This window comes from Sparus aurata, chromosome 2, assembly GCF_900880675.1.
Source record: "Sparus aurata chromosome 2, fSpaAur1.1, whole genome shotgun sequence".
Classification (NCBI taxonomy): Eukaryota; Metazoa; Chordata; class Actinopteri; order Spariformes; family Sparidae; genus Sparus; species Sparus aurata.
This window is the reverse complement of record NC_044188.1, coordinates 3741092-3764343: the sequence shown is the minus strand read 5'-3', so window position 1 is coordinate 3764343 and position 23252 is coordinate 3741092. Positions and strand designations below refer to the sequence as shown.

The 23252-nt window shown below is 40.5% G+C and overlaps 1 protein-coding gene across 4 annotated transcripts in view; it reads left to right on the top strand.

The window, feature by feature from the left end:
• The window catches only part of mark4b (MAP/microtubule affinity-regulating kinase 4b), a 51332-nt gene that overhangs the window by 14168 nt on the left and 13912 nt on the right, over positions 1 to 23252 (top strand). For all 4 annotated transcript variants that reach the window (XM_030405503.1, XM_030405513.1, XM_030405523.1 and 1 more), the window contains exons 2-14: positions 1165 to 1362; positions 2517 to 2570; positions 14613 to 14661; positions 14884 to 14949; positions 16428 to 16498; positions 17140 to 17196; positions 17422 to 17658; positions 18391 to 18510; positions 18910 to 19009; positions 19524 to 19633; positions 20252 to 20441; positions 20556 to 20773; positions 21401 to 21504. In XM_030405503.1, the coding sequence (XP_030261363.1) occupies positions 1165 to 1362; positions 2517 to 2570; positions 14613 to 14661; positions 14884 to 14949; positions 16428 to 16498; positions 17140 to 17196; positions 17422 to 17658; positions 18391 to 18510; positions 18910 to 19009; positions 19524 to 19633; positions 20252 to 20441; positions 20556 to 20773; positions 21401 to 21504 (1574 nt within the window). The remainder of the gene's footprint in view (positions 1 to 1164; positions 1363 to 2516; positions 2571 to 14612; positions 14662 to 14883; positions 14950 to 16427; positions 16499 to 17139; positions 17197 to 17421; positions 17659 to 18390; positions 18511 to 18909; positions 19010 to 19523; positions 19634 to 20251; positions 20442 to 20555; positions 20774 to 21400; positions 21505 to 23252) is intronic.

The following is a 23252-nucleotide window of genomic DNA, read 5'->3' as shown; positions in this document are numbered from 1 at the left end:
ACTGCACTAATCTTTCTGTTCTAAGTTAAGTAATTAACTACATCTGAGTCCAGGTACCTTTTTCCAACCTCTTGTTCTGTTGTCAGCTTACTGTGTGCATCTGATGCTCCCTGTTCTTTCTTATTTCCTTCTTCCTCATGTCATCTCGACTCAAGATGAAAAGTTCACACTAGTTTGTTTCCGTGGGATATTTCTGTTTCCGCTCAGTGCTCTGGGGAGAGCAGATGGAGGGATTAGAGTTTGATGTTGATGCTGCAAGACCTCAGACCTCATTTGACCTAAAGAGGTTCACGTCTGGTCGGGCTGAGCGTCTCCACCCTGAGATACTTATGGAAAAGCAAAATTTGGTGATTGCAGTAATTCAGCTTTTTACTGAAATGATTTCAAGTGATGTAGAGTTTCATTGCCCTTTCTGCCTTAATCATCATACAGTGCCAGGCATGTAATATTTTAGTTAACACATCACTGATTTGTCACTATGATTCTGCAGTTCTGTCCTCCTCATCCACCTCTCTGAGCACTGACCAGACATTAATTCACAAGCTCAGTTCAAGTGATGAAAGTTTGAAGTCATCAGCAGAGTGGTGGGCATTCAGGGCAGATCAATGTGCCGATCTCATGTTGTACAGCCACAGAAACACGTGTCCTATCGCTGGTCACCTCACAGCCACACATGAATGTGAGGAATGCAGACTGAGGGGTCTGATGGTGTTCGTAGGTGGCCTAGTTTCTCTCGCTTTTCACCTTTAGGTGTCTGGTACCAGGCGGCAGTCACATGACTGCAGGACCGGAGTCAGGGTCACAAGGTGTTTGTTAGCCGCTCTGATGTTAAATGACTTTTTCGCTCATTTTTTATTTGTATGATTATTGTAATAATGTGTAGAATTCCCAACATCTGTTCATTTTAAGAATAAAGCTGGTATTACATGATAAAGAAACTTGAATCCTAAATCTTTTTCCTAGTTTTTAGGTTTTAGAATTATGCTAGTTCTTAGATTTATTCCTCTCAGCTCATTAGCTCTCAGATTTTCTTACTCTTCCTTTAATCCAGCTGTATTTCACAATGGGGGAAAGACTGAATGTAATTGAAAGTAACAGTGTGAGGTATTGTACAGAAAATGATGGTTCATCTGTCTCTCTCTCTCTCTCTCTCTGTCTCTACAGCATACCTCTCTGTCAGCCAGCCGTTCAGAGAAGGGTACTGGCTGGTCGAGCCGCTCGCTGGGTGCCCGATGTCGCAACTCCATCGCCTTGTGTTCAGACGAGCAGCCGCATATTGGAAACTACCGGCTGCTCAAAACCATCGGCAAGGGCAACTTTGCCAAAGTTAAACTGGCACGACACATATTGACCGGCAGAGAGGTGAGTTTAAAGAATCAGAAACTGTTCATGACTTCACTGGAGGGGTCAATAATGCTGGGATTGATGAGGCTGAAGAAATAAGAGTTGAGGAGTTGAACCAGACTCGTGGGTAAATACTGTGGTTTGGGAGCCAGAACAACAACAACAGCATCCTGTGACTCAGCCACACAGATGGAGTTTTAAAGGGCTGTTTCACCAAGTTCAGAGCACCTTCTGTTAGCTTTCACAGCCAACAATACTGTCTCATCTCGCAGTCAAGGCCTTAAAGCCCCTTTGAAGAGAGACGTCGTGTTTTTAGTTTGCGTGGATGCATGTCTGTGTGTTTAGATACACTCGAGTCTTTCTTCTCCTAAAACCCTGACCTACATTAGTTGAGTTGATAACTCCATCAGGGTCAGTAGAAACTTTGTGTGTCTGCCGCTGGCTCGATCATGTGAGAGGCGTTGTGTTCCTCCCATATAAAGCTGAATACATTATATATTGGAGGTTTTACAGTGGTAGTTTGAAGCAGTCTTTGACCGGGTGACCACATGTTGTTAAGCCTCTTATGTAGCCCCAGTTTGTTTAGTGGATATCTGCACAGTGTCATTTGCACTGTTTGTCCTCCCTACAGTTGTTTGACCAACATGCCTTTTCTCATTCAACTTTGAATAATTGATAATGTTTTATTTGAATGCATGGTTTAAATAGTCCAGTAATTGGACTAGGCACCAGAGTGCACTGTTCAACAGCCACCAGTAGTTAATTATAAATAACAATTAATTGATTCATTTCAAAAGAACTTCTCATCAACTTGGATATGATTTCCAGCTTCTACATTGTGGAGATGATTTTAAGCTGTTCTGTGTAGTACATTTAATATATATTGGTGGGACAAAACAAGGTGTTTGAGTTCTTTAGCTTGGGATATAAGAATATTATAAACCTGATGAATCACAGAAATAGTCAGATATACAGTAAATTAACTGGACCAGAAAAATAACAAAACAATGTTAACACATGTGCAGTGAAAAGCAGAATTTGAAATTGCCAGAATTTGATTTATCGTTGCAACTTGAGCTGCAACAATTAATAAATAAATAAAATGTGTATATTTGATATAATTTGTTTGTTGGTTGTTTTTCTTCATTTCTTTTTATGCTGTTTCCTCCCAGGTTGCCATAAAGATCATCGATAAAACACAACTCAACCCGACCAGCTTGCAGAAGGTGAGTGACATGTTACTGTGTGTCTGTCTGTCTGTGTGTGTGTTTGCATAGGTGTGTGTCTTTTATGCATATAAAAAGAATACATGTAGAGAGGAGTACATGAAGCCGTCACAGACCCCTTAAACACACACATGGTTTTTGTTGTTGGCGGCTTTTTGTCGTGACTGTCTGGTTGATTGGATTTTAAATCAAACTCGTGGGTTAATCCCTTCATTTTGTTTGAGCAAAAAACTTCTTATATTGTATTTTCCTCTTTTAGTACATCATAACTGTTTTTGTGCTCTCCCGCTACCTTATCTTCTTAACCCCTGAAACTGTATGATCTACATGAGTATGACCTCTTTTTTGGGGGGATTTAACAGCAAATAACTCACATGCTGTTTCACCACAGGTTATAAATCCCAGATGACCTGTGCATGCAGCAGTCGTCTGAACTTTGAATTTTGGTTATGTGAAGCTTAGTGTTTGGGAAGCTGCTACTGGCTGCACGTTAAAGTGAAACTCTCGCCAAAAAGCAACCAAGGCTTTATTTGTGGTTGAATATGAGTCAAACCTTCGTGTAAAAGCATAATTACGACGAAAGAGGCACTTTTAATTTACCGTAGTTTTGTTTTCAGGCAAGCTAAATTTCAATGGGGTGCAGGGGCACTCTGACGCTAGCATTTTTAAAACACTAAAAAGGCTCGACACAACATAAAACTTTGCTCGTAGTATCACCAGGGTCTCTACACATGAACATGAGCATTTAGACATTTTTTTGTGTACGCAGAGTTTACTAAAAAGAGGGTTTTTGAACCACGCATCGTCGGAGCTGGATCTCCGAAAACGAAACTACAGTAAATCTTAAAAGTGCCTCTTTTGTCATAATTATGCATTTACACAAAGGTTTTACTCATATTCAATCACAAATAAAGCCTCGGTTGCTTTTTGGCGAGAGTTTCACTTTAAGAGCTGGAGTGCACAAGTGAAAAAATCTTTTTTCAAATTGAACTTTTGTGCCAGTGTTTGATAAAGGGCTTGTCTGTCCAGTTTTATGGATGCTTTAAATCTTTTGTTGTGAGCCGAGTATAGTTTCAAACAGACACTTCAATAAGCTGCTTTGTGTCTGCATAATATAGCCATCATTTGTCCGCTAAGTCCACTGGAACTAACTAGGTTAAAGGCTTGGAGTAATGTACGTCACTGTATGCTTGTCGAGTGACATCTAGGTTCATGCATTACCTACATGTGTTACATTCATCGCCCTAATGAGATTAAGCTCCCTCCTGTCTGAACCTGGCCTGCTGCAGTTATTGGTGTGTGTGCTTGTCTGTGTGGGAGTTTGTGAGTGTGATGCATGTATTAATTGACACTGATCTAATGAGAAACCTAGCCTCAGGCTTGCTGTTTTCAAAGAATTTGTTGCAGTGTTTTCTCATCTGGCTGTATTGGTAGAAATATTTACTTTTCATTCCATTTTCTGCATATACTTACTCTTCTTCGCTTTAAGTGGATAATCTTTTATTTGAAAACCTTTGCATCTTCCAAAGAGCCGATCCAGATTGAATCTCTTGCATTAGTCGAAAACCTTTGACGATAATGAAAGAGGTATAGGTAACAAAAACAATCTAACGTTCAGATATTTGTTTAATCCTACAACAGTAATGAGTGATCATTGTAAAAAAAATACAATATTGGCACCAGTTTTCTCACTATTTTTAAAAAATTATTTGTCAACCAATAATTATTTTGTGTATTAAAAAAGCGAAAGAAGCTGGTGATATCTCCAAATATCTTATTTTACCTGACTGACATTCCAAAATGATGATTAAAAAACGAAAGAAAGTACTTAGTAAAAGCTGGTACCTGCAAATATATTTTTATTTTTTTACTTTTTCATTTCAGATCTCCGACATCGTGCTCTTTGTCATTAGAGGTGGTTTTGACCTCGTGTGTAGTTGGTGTGATAAACTCTCCCACTACTCTCTCACAGTTGATACAACTCACTCTTTGTTCAGTTTCTCTGCTGACTAAACTTTGGCCTTGAGTGATTATGAGTCTTCTTTATCAGGACTTCCGCTATAACAAATACACTCTCACTTCATCAGGATCGATAATGCATCAACAGGCACACACATACACAGCCAGCCTATTGATGAATGCTCAGCTGGTTAGCTAACCAGTACAGGCCGGGTGTTGACTCTATTGATAACCCAGAGTTGGATTATTGATGGTGTCTAGCTTTGTGTAATAGTTGGTCCACTTGGCCTAGATTCTGGCCAAGACAGCCGATTCATCACTCTGCAGCTCGAACTGTTGACGTCAACACAAAGTGAAAAAGAAAAAAAAATACATGCTTAGCTAGCCAAATCTTAATATTGCATTAAGTGTAGTTTTTTTTTATATTGTGGCTATCAAAGCCCCTTTTGTATGAGCTCTTGGTTTTAGCTCTGAGTTTAATCCATTTTCACAGTTCTTGGCAACGAGAGGGCAGTACTTTAAAAGAGACTACAGGTGGTGTTTCTGCAAATTACACATTTTGAAGAGTATTAACATATGTGTTATGGTGCAGCCCAGGTTCTTTTAAACAGCTCTGCTCTGTCTTTTTCCCTGCCCCAACTATTCTACTGGAAATCAAATCAGATAACGGCATGAATGCAAGAGGATACAGAGGTTTTCACAATCAGACATTGCTACACTGCATGACCTGCATTTTGGTCTGACCTCAGAGCAGTCAAACCCAAAGCTGTACAAAGCTACATGTAAGCAAAATGTTTGTCATTCTGAAAGTTGATAAAAAGCCATTAAAATTCTCACATTAACAGATTCAGGTCTGCGGTACCTGCATATCAAACTTCTTACATCCAACTAAGCAAAACAAAGGATTAAGACTGATCATTGTATTGAACCTTTTTAACCATTTCAATTCCTGTAGCCCTTGAATTGTAGTTACTGTGAGGAAATAAATACAGATGATAAGAAGTGAAAGCATATTCTGATCATTCTTATTCTTGAGTGGCTATGAAATCTGATCCTCTAGAACAGGTTTCAACCCAGTATAGATTCTTGTCAAGTCAAGAAATAGAAACTGGCAGACTGCTGCCATGCAGCATTGCACATAGATGACAAAGAATGGAAGTATTCATTGCCAAAAAGCAGCATATTATTTTTGAGACATTCATTCATTGAGTCACTGAATCTTATAAATACACTTAAACTAGACTTTTCAAGCACTATCATGTCAGGAAGCTTATTTTTCAGTTATATTCCAGAAAAATGCACTTAGCAGTACAGTTAACATTCTGTCAGCGTTATCACCACCTGATAAACTATTGATTCTGTTTAAAAGATGTGGAGCTGGGTGATGGATACTGGAGTGTGCATTGTGTGTGAGGTTGTCCCTCTGTGGGAAAATAGACTTTCTCCACTGGATTTTTTTTTTTCAGCACGTCATTTGCCTTCTGTTCCAACAGTGAGATGCCTACTTAATGACACAATGCGTCTGCTGTTCTAATCTTTAAGCAAAGACCTTGGTTTTAAACATTGCCGTGGACAGTACTGTGTATCTGTGTGTGCGTGTGTCTGTGTGTCTGTTGGTGTGTGTATTCTGCAGCAGAGTGGTAATGGTCTAGTACTGCATAGCGCAGCGCGGGGGCTTCCAGTTGCATCCTGTCCTGTCAGCATTATTGTAGTTAGTGTAGGACACTATACATGCTGCCAGGTGACACTGTCTCTCTCACTCTCTTTGTATGTCTCTGTAACCTCTCTCACTGCCCGTCGCATTTTCCTGCAGAAAAAGTCAAGCTTGTAATCGACAGACAAACGCAGAATGAATTTATTTTCAATTTGCTTTTGCTTTTTCTTCAATTCATCATTAAGTCTACAAATTGTTTTTATTTGTCTGTTGTTAATCGGGCTTTTATTATTTCATAGGAGATGTATTAATTGCTTCAGTGTAGCATCGTTTTCATTTTAACATTAGTATTTAAAAGCTGTAGTATTAACAGTTGAGTTGAAATAGCAGCACACAGTAGCGTCTATCAACTCTCCAAACCTCTGCACAGAAGCTCTCTGCTTCCTCCCCTTCTTGCTCTCTCTAGACTTGGTTATGCCTCAGTCTATATTCTGTCAAGTTCTTCTCCGTTTTGTAGTTTTATGCCCCATTTCTCTGTCCCTCTCTTTCTTCTCCCCACTCTTCCCTTTGTATTTTCTCTATATCAACTCTTTATTTTGTTCTCTTTACTGTAGCACTGTGTCCCACTTCTCTATTCTTGCTCCCCAGGCGTCGTGTTGGAGTAGTAGTTCTACTGTTATCACAGCTGTACTCTCTACTATCCGTAGCACTACAACTGTGTCCTTAAACTAGATCAGGGACGTGCGAACAGTTAGATTTAGTCTTTTTGAATAGATCTGATTTTCTAAAAAAAAAAAAAAAAAAGCAAGTACTGCCAAAATGCAACCGTGCAAGTTCTCTGCCTCATCCAAGTGCTAGCTTGTTCAATGGAAAAAAAAAATGTCTGTTTACTTTGCAGAGAGAAATTTAGAGCCTAAAAACTGATTGCAAACAATGCATATGCCTGGTGTCTTTCAGTACAGAAATGGCTGATCCAGCCAAAAAACAATATCACAATCCGTCTAATCTCATTCATGATCTATGATCTAAATTATGATACTTTAATTTAGTATTTTTTCCCAATTGTGAAATACCAGGTACACCTGTGTTTTTTCTTTACTTGAGCTCCTCATCTGTAATGCTACTCTCTATAACTCACATTGCTATGTTTATAATACTTGACCCAAGGAAGAACCGCATGAAGTTATTTGTCTAATCAGCATAGCCATCTAGTTGGCTACATCACGCTCTTGGTTTTGTCTTAATAGTGCAGATTTACGAGTCAACATATGTAAGTTTAAAGCGTAGATTGTGTGGACGCCTTCAAGATTGATCGTGATCTAAAGTTAGCCCCGCCTTAATTGTGTATAACGATTATCTAATCAGGTAATCTGTTGTACAGCAAATCAACCACATAATTGATGCAGATCTTCACAGGTTTTATCAGAATAAAACACATATCTCTTACAGAACTAACACCAGGGTTCGTACGGGTGCTTGAAATCTTTGAAAGTGCTTGAATTTCAATGTTGTGTTTTCAAGGCCTGAAAAGTGCTTGGATTTTAGTTTAAGTGCTTGAAAGTGCTTGACATTATAACTCCGTCTTTCACAAAATTGGGATCAGACTGGATAATTAATTTCTGAAGTTTTTGCTATTATGAAACATAATTTTAGATGTTTACAGCATAATACAATGTACATAATTGTGATAAGAAAAAATCACGAGTATATATATTCCTGTAGATACGTATTTTACCCCAGCAAAAATGTGCTGGAAAATCTTAAATGACCCTTAAAAGTGCTTGAAAAGTGCTTGAATTTGACCTTGAAAAATGTGTACGAACCCTGTAACACTGATTTGGTAGAATGTGGTGACAAATATCGTCCTCTACTGTTCCATATGCCAACTGAAGAGCATTAGGGTTGGGCTAGGGTGCACGAGCTACTCTCCATCCTCTGTAAACAGTGTATTTTTGTTTACTTTGGATGTTTGTTTTCCTTAGAACTGAGTAATTGAAGCAATTTGCAAAGCTGTTCATCATCTGATTTGGATTTTCTGATGTCCGCCTCTCTCACTGTCACCCGAATGCAGCAAAAGACTTGCAGACAGTAGTTGTTGTCATAAATACAACACTTATTTGTCCATTGAATCTGAGTTATATTTCTTGTTTGTTGATAATACCCTCGTAAAATATACTGCTGTCCTGTTTCATATCTTAAAATCTGATACAAGCATGTACAGGACCAAGGTTTTTTTTCCTTGCGCTCTTCCCTGTAGTGTGTGTTGTCGGATAATCTGCCGGAGTATGCAGGGCCCCATAAAAAGCCTGGTGTTACTTTGAGAACAGGAGAATTTTGTAGGCGGCCATCCAATGTTGCGTATGTGCACAAAAGTAAAAGTGTATGTATGTGCACGGAGGATGGTGTTTGGGCCACCATCAGATGCTGTGAAGTGTGTTTTGTCCCTTGCCCAGGCCCCCTCAGCCAGAAGCTGAATTCCAGACAGGCAAACAAAGGGGGCGCTTGAGTCTGGGTGGAGTGGGGGGTGTTGTTGGGGCCTTGGCACAAGAGCAGGGACCCTGAGAAAGACAAGATACAGAGCAGAACCGAAAAGAACAGACTGTGTGCATGTGTGTTTGTGCATGTGTGTATGTGCGCGTAGGCCTACAGGCAGATAAACTTGCAGCCCGACATGGTCTTTGCTCTGCCTTTGTATGCATGTGTAATGCCATTATCTGCATTGCTATTGTGTGCAGCATATTGTCCCTGAGTGGGTGTCTGTGCATAATCATATTGTTGCTGCTTGCGTCGTTGTTATTGAGCCAGCGTGCAAAGGGAATAATTACACAATAAAGGGACAAGAGGGCGGACAGAACGAGAGCAGAAGGTTTTCCCACACGCTCAACTTCAAAACAACTTGAATAGAACAGTAGAAGAAGAGAAGTATGATGCTCCTCTGTCTCTCCGTCTCCTCTCTGTTTCTTGTTTAGCCAACATTTGTAGAACTATATGTATTATCCTCTATTTAATAAAGCTGAGTCAGGCTTCTTTTGATCTGGGTCAAACAGCCAGCTATAAGAGGCCTGAATTAAACTCTTCATTAATGATTCAGCTTGTCTCATTGAAAGGCCTCAAAGCTCCAATTACTGCTGTACATAAACGGAATGGAGGGTTCGGGAGAATTCATGTAGTAGCCATTTTTCGGGAAGCTCCAGGGCAGCTCTCCCAGCAACAGGCAACACAAAGAGTGGCAGTGTCAAAAGTGTGTTTCCTGGTGACAACCAAACGTGTGGAGGCAAATCCTTGAGTAATGTTGCTAAATAGCGTTCCAAAGCATTCTACAGGGCACTGACGGTTGGCCCGTTGCTGTTTGCCTTTAACCCTGCTAAGGCGTTGGCATGTGCTGAAGTGGCCCTCAGACTGTAGGATTATTGGATATCGATAGTGTGCATTTGAAGAGTTGCGTCTCCAGGAGTGACAGTGTTGTGTCAATAGACAGAACATAGATCGGCTGACTTCTCAGAGTTACTTGAATGCATCAGTTTTGGAGCTCCGGGTTGACTTTATTTAGGACTACGGCGAGCCGACTTCTCTCTGGGGAAAATCCAACAACAATTGTTTCTCCCGTGCATGAGCATGTTCTGATTTAGAGGAGGTGAGGTGATATTCACAGATGGGTCTGTTGTGAAGAGAGAGCAGGAAACCGGTACCTACAGATGTAACAGTAATGCAATTTATAGTGAGTAGTTGCTATACTGCTATAGTGACTGAAGTGGCATAAATGTTTCATCTCAACTGCAGTCAGTAATGGACTGTCTCATTCAGAGTTTACACACACACACGCACGCACACAAACACAGAGGGTTATTCACAAGAGGTACTCTGACATGGGAGTAGAGAGAGACGCCTGTGTTCATTCGTCCCTCTCATTCTGTCGTTCTTTGTCTGTCACGCTCTTCCCCCTTTCTTTTCCTCCGAATTTATCTGAACTCAGGAATGGCTGCGGCTGATGAGGAAGTGTGTTTCACATTGCGTAGTTTGCCGTCATGTTTTTGGACTGTAGTGCAGCAGAGATGCGACAGTGACAGCTATTTAAATATGTCAGCTAGACAAGCATTATCAATTCCTCTTTTCTGTGTTTCAACATCAGTGTTTTTGTCACTGCCCGCCCGCCCCCCTCTCTCTGTGTTTGCTTGATTGTACTAAAAAAAGAGGAAAACACGGATACACCGCCGGGATAAACGGGTCAAAGGTCCAGAGACTGGCAGGCCAGACACATGAATCAAACCCACACGGCACCACTCTCAAAGTGGTAAAGAGAAAAGGGGGGAAAAAACTCAGCAGTCGGTCATTAAGTTGCTTTGTGTAAATCCTTGTACAAAAGCAGTAGAGCTTGGGCTTAGCAGTTGATTAATAATTCCTGGAAAGGACAGAGAGAGAGAGAGAGAGAGAGAGAGGATGTAAAGGCTCAGAAGTTGATTAATGCTGTCTGAAGGAGGAAAAGATGACTAGGGGGAAAAGTGAAGGATGTTCAAAAATGAACCTGCCAAGCTGACGGTGAATGTTCAAACTTTATGAACCTCTCATTTGTTTACCATCTGAAATCTGTCCTGCAACTGAGAAAAGTTATTTTAAGATTGTGTTTGGAAGAGTAAGTAAGCATTCTTTAAGCTTAATAGTTAGAGCACAAAGATTAAAGGATACCCATAACCCATAATAGTTCCACAACTAACAATCATGGTCTTACCAATTCATCTAAAAAAAATTTTTATGATGACCTGATTAATGTTGAGACTATAAAAAGGAAACAAAATGTAAAAATCTTCATCACGATATCTTCAAATTGCTAGGTTCGTCCAACCAGCAGTACAATACACAAGGATGCAAATCCTTACATTTAAGTACCCGGAACAGGAAATGGTCCATATTTATTTTTGCCTGAAAAATGACTGAAATAATTATTTTAAAAAATTTCAATCGACTAATCAATTCATTGACCAATTATAGCAGCTTTACTGTCACATATGGAAATCTGTCCCCCATTTTGTAAACCTGAGGTTACCCATAATCTTTGTAAACATGAAAATCAGTATATTTTATGAAACTCTACATACTTAACGAGACTCTACATGATGTCAGTAGGCTGTGTGTCTATGCACGCAGCTCCTTCCACTCGCCTGGCGTTCCATGACTGCCCACAACCCCCCTCCTCTCCAGGGATTATACCTGGGCTGGCATGGCAACTGTGACACTGCGCCATCGCCAGGGGAGAGAACCAGAGAGAGAGAGAGAGAGAGAGAGGCGGGAGAGTGAAGTTATTCTGTTGGCTCAGTGGACAAACACTGCATTTAGATGTGATGGGAAAAATCTGACACTTTTGTTTTGTAATCTATAAAATGCACCAAGAGTCTAATAAGGTGCCTCACAGCTCAACATCGCAGCAGGATGAGCAAAGGATTGATTGTACTGATGATCAATACCTGTGACTCAACAGTTTCCTGGCCAGCTGCTGAGGCTTCTGGTGAAAATGTGAGAGCTGAGGAGTAAGTGAATGAGTGCAGGGGAGAGTGAGAGAAAGAGAGAGGTGAAGGGGTTATATAGGAGAGAGAGGAGAGGGAGGAGAGGTTTAGCCGATAATTCTTCCTAAAGCTCAGATGAACAGCTGATGCACCATGCACTTAATTCAATTACACACACTCCCAGTGGACTTGTGTATGTGTTTATGATGATGCAGCTTCCCATTTTAAGACCACTGAGTAGAAAAACCAACAGAAAAGAATAGAAACAAATAAGTTTACAGTGATTATTAGAAGCACAGACTGTAGGGCTGGAGATTAATTGTATTTTCACATTGATACCTAAAAGAGAAATGCCATAATTGAGCGTTTTAAAGAAAGGACTTTAACAATTACTTATCAAGAATGGCACATTTTGGATAAAGTTCATCTAATGAGCAAGTTTTAGTGTGGCTTTGATTTGAGTGTCTCTTGATGTCTAATCTTGACAGCAGACTTACTGAGGCTGTCAGTGAAAGTGTGTGGGAGGATGCATTTGCATCTGTGAACTAAACTGGTCTTTTTCCTCGGGGTCTATTGAATACCAGGAATCTGTCTCTGACTATGTGCGTGCTTTAAAGGCTGTAGTCATACACTCAAAGCCTCAGGCGAATGTCAAGTTATGTCATCAAGAAAGCGAGAAAATGCACATTGGTTTCAGGGGAAATCTGATTTTTGTTTAAAAAGAAGATTAACAAACAAAAGACGCAGGAAGAAAAACACATGTTTTCATTTGAGGTGCTGCTGCTGTCCTAGACTTGTCAAACTCAGCTGCTGTCAGATCTGAAATGTGGTAAAGTCAGTTCAGGATAAATGAGACAGCCCTTCCTGGATGAGTAGGATAAATAAAGGCAAACATATATGTGGTGTTTGGTAAGTTATATTCAGAGTACAGTAGAGTAGGTTGCTTGTGTTTCTGTCCTACACTCTGAGTAGTTAACAAAATAACCTGAATTCCTGCATGCATAGTAATACAATTAGCTGAAGTTAACTATGTTACCCAGTCAGTCTGTGTAATGTCTCCTGCCGTTTTACTTCCTTGTTGAACACAGTTTACATGAAATGTGAGTTCAACTCAGTGTAGCTCATCGCATCAGCGCTACTAAATCTGAGCAGACAGTGAAAAGAAGGCTGCTGCTACTTCAGCGATTCAGGGTAACGTAACACAGTGTAATCTAAGCCTGGTGCATTCTGGAACGTAGTGAAATGGAAACAAAAGTCAGTTTATTCACGTCTAGACTTTTGAAACATGGTTTAAAGTATTTTTGATCAATGTGCTTTTTTTTGTCCCATGAGCATCATGAATTGGTCGTAAGACTCCTTTTAACCCATTGACTGATAGAACTAAGAAAACAAAATTTGCAAAGTGGAACATCACAGTGTAATGCAGTGAGCTTTAATTGAGCTGCAGGGAAATGACAGATTCTATTGTTGTATACAATAATGATAAGAATATGAGATGGGGATTGTATCTGTCTTTATAGCAACAGAGATGGAGAGATGAGGGAGGAGTGTGTCTCTCAGGGCAGCACAGTGTCGGCTACAAAAATGAAGGAATCAGTGAATTCCTGCTTTTGTATTCTTGTTTTCGCCGTCTCCTCTTTCTTTCTTTTTTCTGAGCTTTTCACATGTGTGTAATTTATTCTTAAAGAATTTTAAACAAGGCTGAGGGGGTTTATAGAGCAATAAATGACACCAACACTACTCATACAAAACAACCAATACTAAAACATGTCATCTCATTGTTTTCCTATATTTTCCTCCCTCTACGCCCCTCAGCTCCTGTGCATTGTTAATACGCCTCACTTTCTATTTTTATTTCGGTTTCCCGCTCCTGTAGCACATGTTTTGTTTTTTTTGCCATGCACGCCACAGACGCCCTCTTCCAAGTTATGTCACACTTCCCCTCCAGGGTCAGAATGTCTCACTTTATCACTAATAACCAAACCAAAACACAACCAGTGATGGATGAGCGGCTTGACTGTATTTGCATAACGCTTCTCACAGGCTGTATGCAGACCCTTTGACCAGACCCTTGTGCAATGTTCAATACATGATTTAAATTATTCTTCAAACTGATTTGAGATTTTACTTTATATTCTTTAATTTTCCTGGTTTAATCCCAGTTAAATTTACAGTGATTCCATCCTGTGTTGGTAACATCTCATAACTGCTTGTCGACACTGTGCTACATCCGGCCGTGTAGCATTCCCTCTGTAATCTTTCAAAATGGAGTTCACATACAAAATACATTACTTTAATTAGACAGAGAGAGGGGGAGAGAGACGGGTTGACAGGATGAGGCAGCAGTCTCGAGCTCAGTGATGGATGAAGGGGGGGTGAAGAAGGAGAGCACACTCAGGGGAGGAGGCCCCGCTGTAATACACTCCCTTGGGTGGCCCCAGGTCTGGAGGTGGTCGAAAAGATGAGTGTGTGAGTGTGTGTGTATGAGTGTGTGTGTGTGTGTGGGTGTGTGTGTGAGAGCGAGTGAAGGGGATAAGATGGATGAAGGGGAGCCGTGTCCATACACCAGCTGTGTATTGTATAAATTATCTAAAAGAGCAATTCATTTGACGACTGAATGAAATATTACCAAAAGTGCACTATGTAGTTTTGGGGAATCGGAAGAGAAATTCATTCATTGATGCATTTTTTTTCTATACCCAAACAAACTAAATAAACAAACTGACCTTTTTAATGACAACATCATTATATATTGTTTTACTGTGTTTATATTTGGTGGACCCTGCAAACTTTCTAAAACAAACAACACAAGGATATTTGAACTTGCAACCTATCTATTCTGAGTAGACCTTCAGTGTGTGTAATCTTATAACTGACACTGAATATTGGACTGATGATTAATTTTCTCCTTTTATTGTTGTTGTTTTTCAGCTGTTTCGAGAGGTACGCATCATGAAAACTCTTAACCATCCCAACATAGGTGAGTTACACTCTAAAGGATTATCTTGTTTGTGAATTCGGAGGGTGTGTGTGTGTGTGTGTGTGTGTGTGTGTGTGTGTGTGTGTGTGTGTGTGTGTGTGTGTGTTGTGTGTGTGTGTGTGTGTGTGTGTGTGTGTGTGTGTGTGTGTGTGTGTGTGTGTGTGTGTGTGTGTGTTTCTATGCTGACCTTGGTGTTAACATCTCTTCGTCTGTGTGTTACAGTGCAGTTGTTTGAGGTGATTGAAACCGAGAAGACTCTTTACCTGATTATGGAGTACGCCAGCGGAGGTAAGTGACATCCGCACCACCCTCATCATTCAGTGCGTTTACATGACACTCAAGAAAACCGAATTACCGCGTTAGTCTGACTATGATCAGATCTTTAAGATGCATGTATACACCTTAGTCTGACTAAAATCGGACCGGATCGGATTTCTCATAGTCGAATTACACCACGTAGATTATTCGATTGACAGTCGCATTAACTCCTGCATGTATACGTTTCCAGCGGATCGGATCGGATTTTGCGTTCTGCGCAGGCGCGAGATTTTTCCCCGGGGCCGTGAGCCGGAAGCAGACGGACGAAAGAGCGCCAGAGTGCCCCTAGTTTGTGTAATTATCATGTACACCATATACGAAGTGTACAAAGATGTAGCTTCGTCTCGCTCTTCGTACGCCATCTTTCTTGAATGCCGAGGCAGCTGGTGACGTAAAGAGGTCAGCCGGAGGTGCCCCGTTAACACTAGTTGAAATAGGTACAGCGCCACCTAGCGTACCGGGGTATGACATGCTTTCGGCGGTAATTCGATTTTCTCACCGGCATGTATACTCGGATAATTGCAGTTGTCCGATTGAGCAGCATAGTTGAACTATGGCTGTAATCTGACTAAGTTGTGCATGTAAACGCACTGATTGTTGCCAATTTTTGTATGGTGACAGTTAGATTGATTACTGTGACTTTACAAGTAAACTAAATAAGTTGGGCTATAACACTTAAGATCAATCTCTCTCATTTTCATTAGTGAGTCTGTCTCTGTGAAAAATGTCAAATCACTTTGCTTTAATGCTCCACTGTTTTCTCAACTTTTTTCCTGTTGAACTATTTCCCATACTCTCTTCTATATTTGCAGTTCCTCTGTTTTCCTTTCTTCTCTCCTCATGATCTCTTGATCTCTGTCTGCCGTTCTCTGTATGTTGTGTGTGATCTCTTACTTCCAATACCTAATAAGGATGTTGCCGCTCACAAGCAGATATGCTGCTCTCTTTAACTCAACCTCAGCCAGCTCTTCTTTTTAGGATCTATGCAATCCGATGTTTAGCTGGAACACACAAAATATGTGTGTTAAAGGAGGGGATTTCAAGCAGTTAGTATCAGGAATTTTTGAATGCAAAAGGTGTTAAGAAATATTTTTTGACTGAAGTGCAGTTCTCAACTGTTCGCTGTTTATTTGTATGGGCTGAAAAAAATCAGAACAACTTTTAAGGACCCATGCTTACCTATTCAAAGTCATGAATAGTTTTTCCTCCCCACACTTGACCATGTACTGTATGCCTTTACTCATTTCAGTCTGTTAACTTACTCCACATTTGCTGGAATTTAAATGTTGGTAAGCTTGATGCACACCTGACCCTGAGTTCACTATCCCCTGGCTGAGTGTTAAGAGTGGCAAAGATTTTATTGGGAAAAGAAGCTGAAGGGGGATTAAGTAGCAAACATGCAGTGCTGTGCAGAAAATATGAGCTCTTGAACTTTGTTTCTCATCCAGGCGAAGTGTTCGACTACCTCGTGGCTCACGGCAGAATGAAGGAGAAAGAGGCCAGAGCCAAGTTCAGACAGGTCAGTTATATCTCATACCTTACCTCACTTGTCTGTCTCTGTCTGTCTCTACACAAATAATATCTGCCGTTATGCTTTTAGATTCAGACATAACATATTGAGTTACTGCCCACTCTTCCTATTCATCTTTCCACTGCTCTGTGAGCCTAAACTGATAGGTTGGCCTACTTCTGGTCAGGGGAAATCAGTGTCAAGGAAACTGCAGTCACATTGTGATCTGAACGAGGAGTTATGTTTGTACTGTAACAGATGTGAACATCAGACAACCAGCAGTTCCTTGTGGTTGGACAACTGAGCACAACAAAATAAAGTCTGGACTGATTAAGAAGAGGGAGAGAAACAAATTTAAGTAATCATGGTTACCAAAAAAAGTTACAGGCACTGAAATAGGCCCTGCTTGACTTGTTACTGGCCACTGTGAATCTAAAACATGCGATAAACTTTTCCACTGTGGTGAAAACAAACAGTAGGTGTGATGATTCACCAAGAAATTCAGTTATGTGTAATGTTGCGTAATATAGTTGCTCAAGGAGGGCGTATGAATTAAGGTCCTATCTTGGCTATCATGCAAGAACAAACATTAAGCGCAATTATCCTCCTTTTCTTTTCTTTGACGTCTCTTTTTCTCTGTCTCTCCTCAGATTGTCTCAGCGGTGCATTACTGTCATCAGAAGAACATTGTTCACAGAGACTTGAAGGTGATTACACAATGTTAGAAGAAAAATGACAAAGAGAGTCTTTGAACCTTCTTTAAATAACCAAAATTCTGAGAAAGTAAATCAAATGTCTGTCTTGATCAGTTACATTTCTTAAGCAGGCTGAATATAATAATTTGACACGTAGTCATAGAAGTTAAGCTTAACCTGTTAGCCTCCTGTTTTTTCTGTATTTCAATGTGTTTTACTCTATGTTGTTCCTGGCAGGCGGAGAACTTGCTATTAGACGCTGACTCCAACATCAAAATAGCTGACTTTGGCTTCAGTAACGAGTTCTCTGCGGGCAATAAACTGGACACGTTCTGCGGCTCCCCGCCCTATGCTGCCCCAGAGCTCTTCCAGGGGAAGAAGTATGATGGTCCAGAGGTGGACATCTGGAGCCTGGGTGTCATCTTGTACACGTTGGTCAGCGGATCCTTGCCCTTTGACGGACAGAACCTAAAGGTGGGTGATGTGGAAGCTGTTTTAGTCTGCAAAAATGTAATTTAAAGTGACTAAAGTCTCCCAGAATGGTTCTTTTTTAAATTCTGACTAACTGCAGTCAATTAAGTTAAAGTGGATGCAGTGTGCAAGAATCAAAGCTTTATGTGTGCATTGTTGTATTCCTTCAGTTATTATTGGTACTATACCAAATGAAAATAATGCACCTTAGAGAAATTCATGTCATATACGATCACCGACCAAAACACTGAGGAGTGTAATATGATTGTCACAATGCTTCCCGAAATGCTTGCTGTTTATCCTTGTGGATAAACCAATGTGTTGAATGCATCTCCTCTGTAGTGAAACATTAACAAAGCAGATTCATTTAAGTACTTTTAAATCCTGTATTGTTTACCAGCTTGTAGTCCTTTTCTTCCCAGTCATTGTTGGCACATTGTAGCACGTTATTGGCACCTGTTGGTCAGTGGATTAGTGCGATTAGCATGTCACCCGTGTACGTGCACGTGCATGTGTCCTTGTGCAATTGCAGTAGATGAATAAAACTGCTCCAGAGCACTACCAGAGGTCAATTACTCCACAGGGAGCCTTTTAATCAGATACCTGAGCATCGGAGTATCACAACATATAGGATTTTACAATAAACAGTATTTGTAATTGCCTAGTCCTGATATTTTGTTGATTCAGTGTCTCTGTGGCATAAACTGATCATGTAACAATGAGTGTTGTGTTCAGGAGCTGCGAGAGCGTGTTTTGAGGGGGAAATATCGTGTGCCCTTCTACATGTCTACTGACTGCGAGGGAATCCTGCGTCGCTTCCTGGTCCTCAACCCTGCCAAGCGCTGCTCGCTGGAGGTGAGGGGGAAACTTTACAGCAGCATGGCTGGGAGGCACATACAGCAAATATTTAAAGCATGTTCAACAGGACCACATTTGTGTCTGAATATTGAGCTGTTCAATGCTTGTGAAATAGTCCAGATATAATTCTCTTCAACTTTGATGTCTGTAATTGACCTTCTGTTTCAAGGACAACAATAATCAATTAAAACATGAAGATGAACACGTGTGTTTGTGCTTAAAATAATCACTACAAGTAAAACACGAACACATGAACATGGACTCAAGCATAAAAAAATGATGACATTGCAGATGTCTTCCAATTAACCCTTTTTATAGCAGATTTCAGTATTTTTATGTATCTACACTGTGTAGCTGTATTTGTCAAGGCCTCACTTTTTCCCCTTTCCCCTCCAGCAAATAATGAAAGATAAGTGGATTAATGTTGGCTATGACAGCGATGAGCTGAAGCCCCACACAGAGCCTGTGGAGGACTTGAATGACACCAACCGCATTGGTGAGAAACCTCTTACTCTTCATTTATTACCTTTGTTCACAAAATGATTGATAGCCATCTTGTATTGAGTTGACTTTTGTGGAGGGTTACAGTAACTGCAAACAGTAATGTTCCCTGGGAACAACTGCCTGGGGACCCTGGCTGCACAGTTGAGTGGGTCATGTATTCGCCTCCATCACAGAAGGGTCTGTAGTTGTGGCAACAAAGTCATCGATGCTTGTTGTGGTGACCTTTTGTTGGCTTTAAAGAAGGTCTGGGGCACTGTCCAGTCTCCCAGGGATAGCTTATGCCAGAGTTCTCATGTATTATGTCACTCAAAGCTTTGTTTACCTGAATGTCCGTAGAGATGTCATAATGTAGTGAAAATAAAGGCTCAAACTGACCCATTTTGCAGACACTGTATATGGATTAAGCCCTGAATGCTCAGCACAGGCAAAGCAGTGAGATCAACCTGCGTAACTTGTCACTGGAAATTGTGAAATAACTATTTCTGTTTTAATGAATCACGTTCCAGACGTGATGGTTGGGATGGGCTTCACTAGAGAAGAGGTCAGAGACTCGCTTGTCAGTCAGAAGTACAATGAGGTCACCGCCACATACCTGCTGCTGGCACGCAAGAATGAGGTTAGTGGCTGTCTTTATTGTTTTGTGTGTATTTTCTACTTCTGTGTTTAAATGAAATATGATGTTGAATGTTTTATGGCTTTTTGGCAGTGTGTATTTTATCTCTTGACAGACAAGCTCATATACATTACCAATAATTTAAGAACTACCACAGTGGGAATGGGTTGTATTCAGAATGGAACAGATTATCACTAGTTTATTAACAATCAGAATGCAAATCTTACCTTTTTTACAGCTGTGTAGGTATTTTATCGGGCATTGTTTTTCTAACTAGACTTCACTTATGTAGTAATTCTTATAGCTCTGGGAGAAGCTGTAAACAATATAATACATTTAACACAGCTTTATTAAATAGAGCTGTTCATGCAAACACGCAGCCCAAAGTGTTTCACCAAGCAAGATTAAAAGAGCACAGACAAATTTGTGAAAATAAATAGACAACTGTAGAACAGTTTGCAAGAGTTAAGAATTACAACACAAGAATGTTAAAAATTACTACAAGTCAGTAAAATGAAAGAAATACACACAATGGAAAAAATTATGATTTAAGATTTTTGACGCAAAGCATTCCGCCAGTCATATCGTGAGTCTAAATCTGTTTCTTTGTCTCTGTCTCAGACGGAGGGCAGTGAGTCTCGGACAGGCAGCAGTCTGAGTCTAGCTCGAGTCCGACCCGGTACCATCACCAACGGAACTAGCAAACACTCCACTTCCTCTTCCTCCTCTGGTGCACCTTCTTCCTCCTCTGCCCACAAGGCGCAGCGCAGCGCCTCCACCTACCAACGCCAGAGACGACACTCTGACTTCTGTAAGACAAATTACTGAGATCAGTGACACAGTTCAGCTTGTTTTGTGATTAGTTGGTTGACTGGATTCATTCTGAAATGGTGACTCACTCAAAGCTCTGTTTCATATCTCTCAGGTGGTCCAGCTGTTCCAGGATCGACACACCCCAAGAGGAGTCCAAGTGGTGCAGGGGAAGGGACAGGACTTAAGGAGGAACGGCTGTCAATCCGCAAGGCGAGCACCAATACTGCCGGCTCCCGTAGCATCCCGACCCCCTCTAGCCCCATGGTTAGCTCTGCTCACAATCCAAATAAGGCAGAAATACCAGACCGGCGCAAGGAAGTGGCAACCACAGTAAGGCTGAAAGGATGTTTTGTTGATTGATGAATCATCAAGTCTGTCATTTAGTCCCTTATCAATACCACAGGTACAGATGGCAGAAGCCTCACAGTCCTCCTAATCCCATTTCTTCAGATTACAGCTCACTGAGGTTACACTGACACATATTATGGAGCCTGTGAACATTAGCATCCTCCCCAGATTAGAGCTGAAAGGTGAAGCATTTACAAACTTTGAGATGTCCAACAAAGGATTCACCTGGGGGGGATATGGAGATTATGGTCGTCCAGTGGGATTAGCAGGAGAGAGAAACAGTTTAAAGAATCTAAAGAGTTGAACAGCAGCCAGATTAACCTGAGATTAACTCTTAAATGATCTGCACAACAAATACAGGAAGAAGTCATGAGGTCAAACCAGTCAAGGCAAGGAAGGCAGAGTTCCGTCAGGGCTTTTCAAATAGTGTCACATAAATGTTAATTATATGTAAACAAAGGGCGTAATAAATGTCTTTTCTCTTTTGAAGCTCTTTGCAATATTTTTTGTGCATTTAGCAGAGGTTAGATCAAAGCATATCCTTCACAGATATTGAACATTTCAATTAAATGCTGATTTTTGGTATCTGATTACTTTTTTTTTCTGCAGAATAACATCCCTGCAAGCGCCATGACTCGGAGGAACACTTATGTGTGTACGGACCGATCCAACACTGATAGACACTCACTGCTGCAAAATGGCAAGGAAAACAGGTGAGAGGAGCATAGGAGTGTCTGTCTGCTTATCTTTTATAGTACGTATGATAACAAGGTGTACACATACGACGATCATCTTTGATATTGTGCAGATTTTCTTCCTTTCTTATTTTTGTGGAAATTGTAACCACAGCCAATGGTCCAGGAGGGATACTGAAGGTATCACTATCCTAAATACAAGTGAGATTGCCAGTTAGGCCGCCTGGAGCTGATATCAGTTCAGTCTGTTTGGTGCCATATTTGACTTTGTGCCAGCTCTATATTTCACCTCATCTTGTAAGACCTTGAGGGTTCATTGAGATTAGAATACGATTTAGGTTAAGAAAAGTGAAAACTCATTACAGATTCAGTTTTATGAAACCAATCGTGCTGCACACTGTTGGTTGCCTAATGTCAATGCAATGTAAAACCACCAGCAAGGCAAATATGCAATCAATTTCAGCTTGACCTTGAATAGCCCAATTGTATCTATCTTATTTAACCTAATCTAGAAAATCAAATCATATTCATAGTACATGCAATGTGAAAAGGGTTGGTTCATAGAAACTGGTTCCACTGGTACAGCTTGTCTCTTTCTGCACAGATCTCAGAGAGTGTTTTGCCCCGGGTGTTTGTCTCACACACATTTTGTCTCTTCAAGAGAGGATAAAGGGATTAAACTGTGTGTGCGTGTGCTTGTGCGTGTGTGTGTGTGTGTGTGTGTGCAATATGAACGGTCTGTTGTTGTGACAGATGGTTGTCTGCTTGTCAGTGTCAGAGCATGGCAGCCATCATCCCCTTCTCTCTCGCTCTCTCTGGTCACTTTCTCACTTTCTGGCTGACCTGTTTTCCATCCTTCTGTCTCTTTATCACTCTGTAATTCTGCCAAAGCCAGGAAGTTGCTGTCTGCCTTCTGATCCTCCAATACAATTTTTTCTGCACAGTTCAGGGGGTTGAAGGCAGGTCAGGAAGAGTGTGTATCGAATGAGACTTAGACTGAGAGTTTTTAAATCGACTGAACGCTACCGCAAGCAATGAAGAAAAATAAACCGTCTTAAAGCTTCATAAAAACATAGTATTAAAGAAAATAATAGGTGTTGTTATGGGACTAAAATCATCAGTAAACTACACAAACATGCCCATATTTGTCAATCATGATCCTTATTTAGATACCAAACAGAAAAAAATGATTAAATGTTGCTCTGGTTGGAGCTCTGGTGTTTAGGAGACAGTTTGGGCTTCATCCCTCTGTTTCAATTCAGATTCTTTGCAAGTAAAAGCTCTAATGCCGCACTATAGAAAATACTAAAAGTCCTGCATTCATTATAATCATAAAAATGTAACAAAAGTATTGAAAGTAAAAGTATCTAATGCAGAAACACCCCCTCTCTGTTATACTACAACATGATTTTAGACTATTTTTACTCACATCTGAAACTAAATTGAAATAATTTCAATAAAAAAGCAAATCAACTGAGTAATCGACTGATCATTTCAACTGCGCTTGTTTCATTTATAACAAAGCATCATATTGAATCAGCTCTGCAAATGTTTTGAGTGCAGAAATCTTAAGTTGGATAGTACCTTTTATAACTGTTAAAAGGAGTAACAAGTACAATATTTCCCTGATATTAATGATATAATATTTTACCTGAAAATATCTACTTGGGTATGGGACTTGAGAAAATTAACGAAAGTGACGTTCCACCTCTTTTAATGAAACAGCCGACACTATTACAGTCAGGCATTACAATGAAGTAACACTC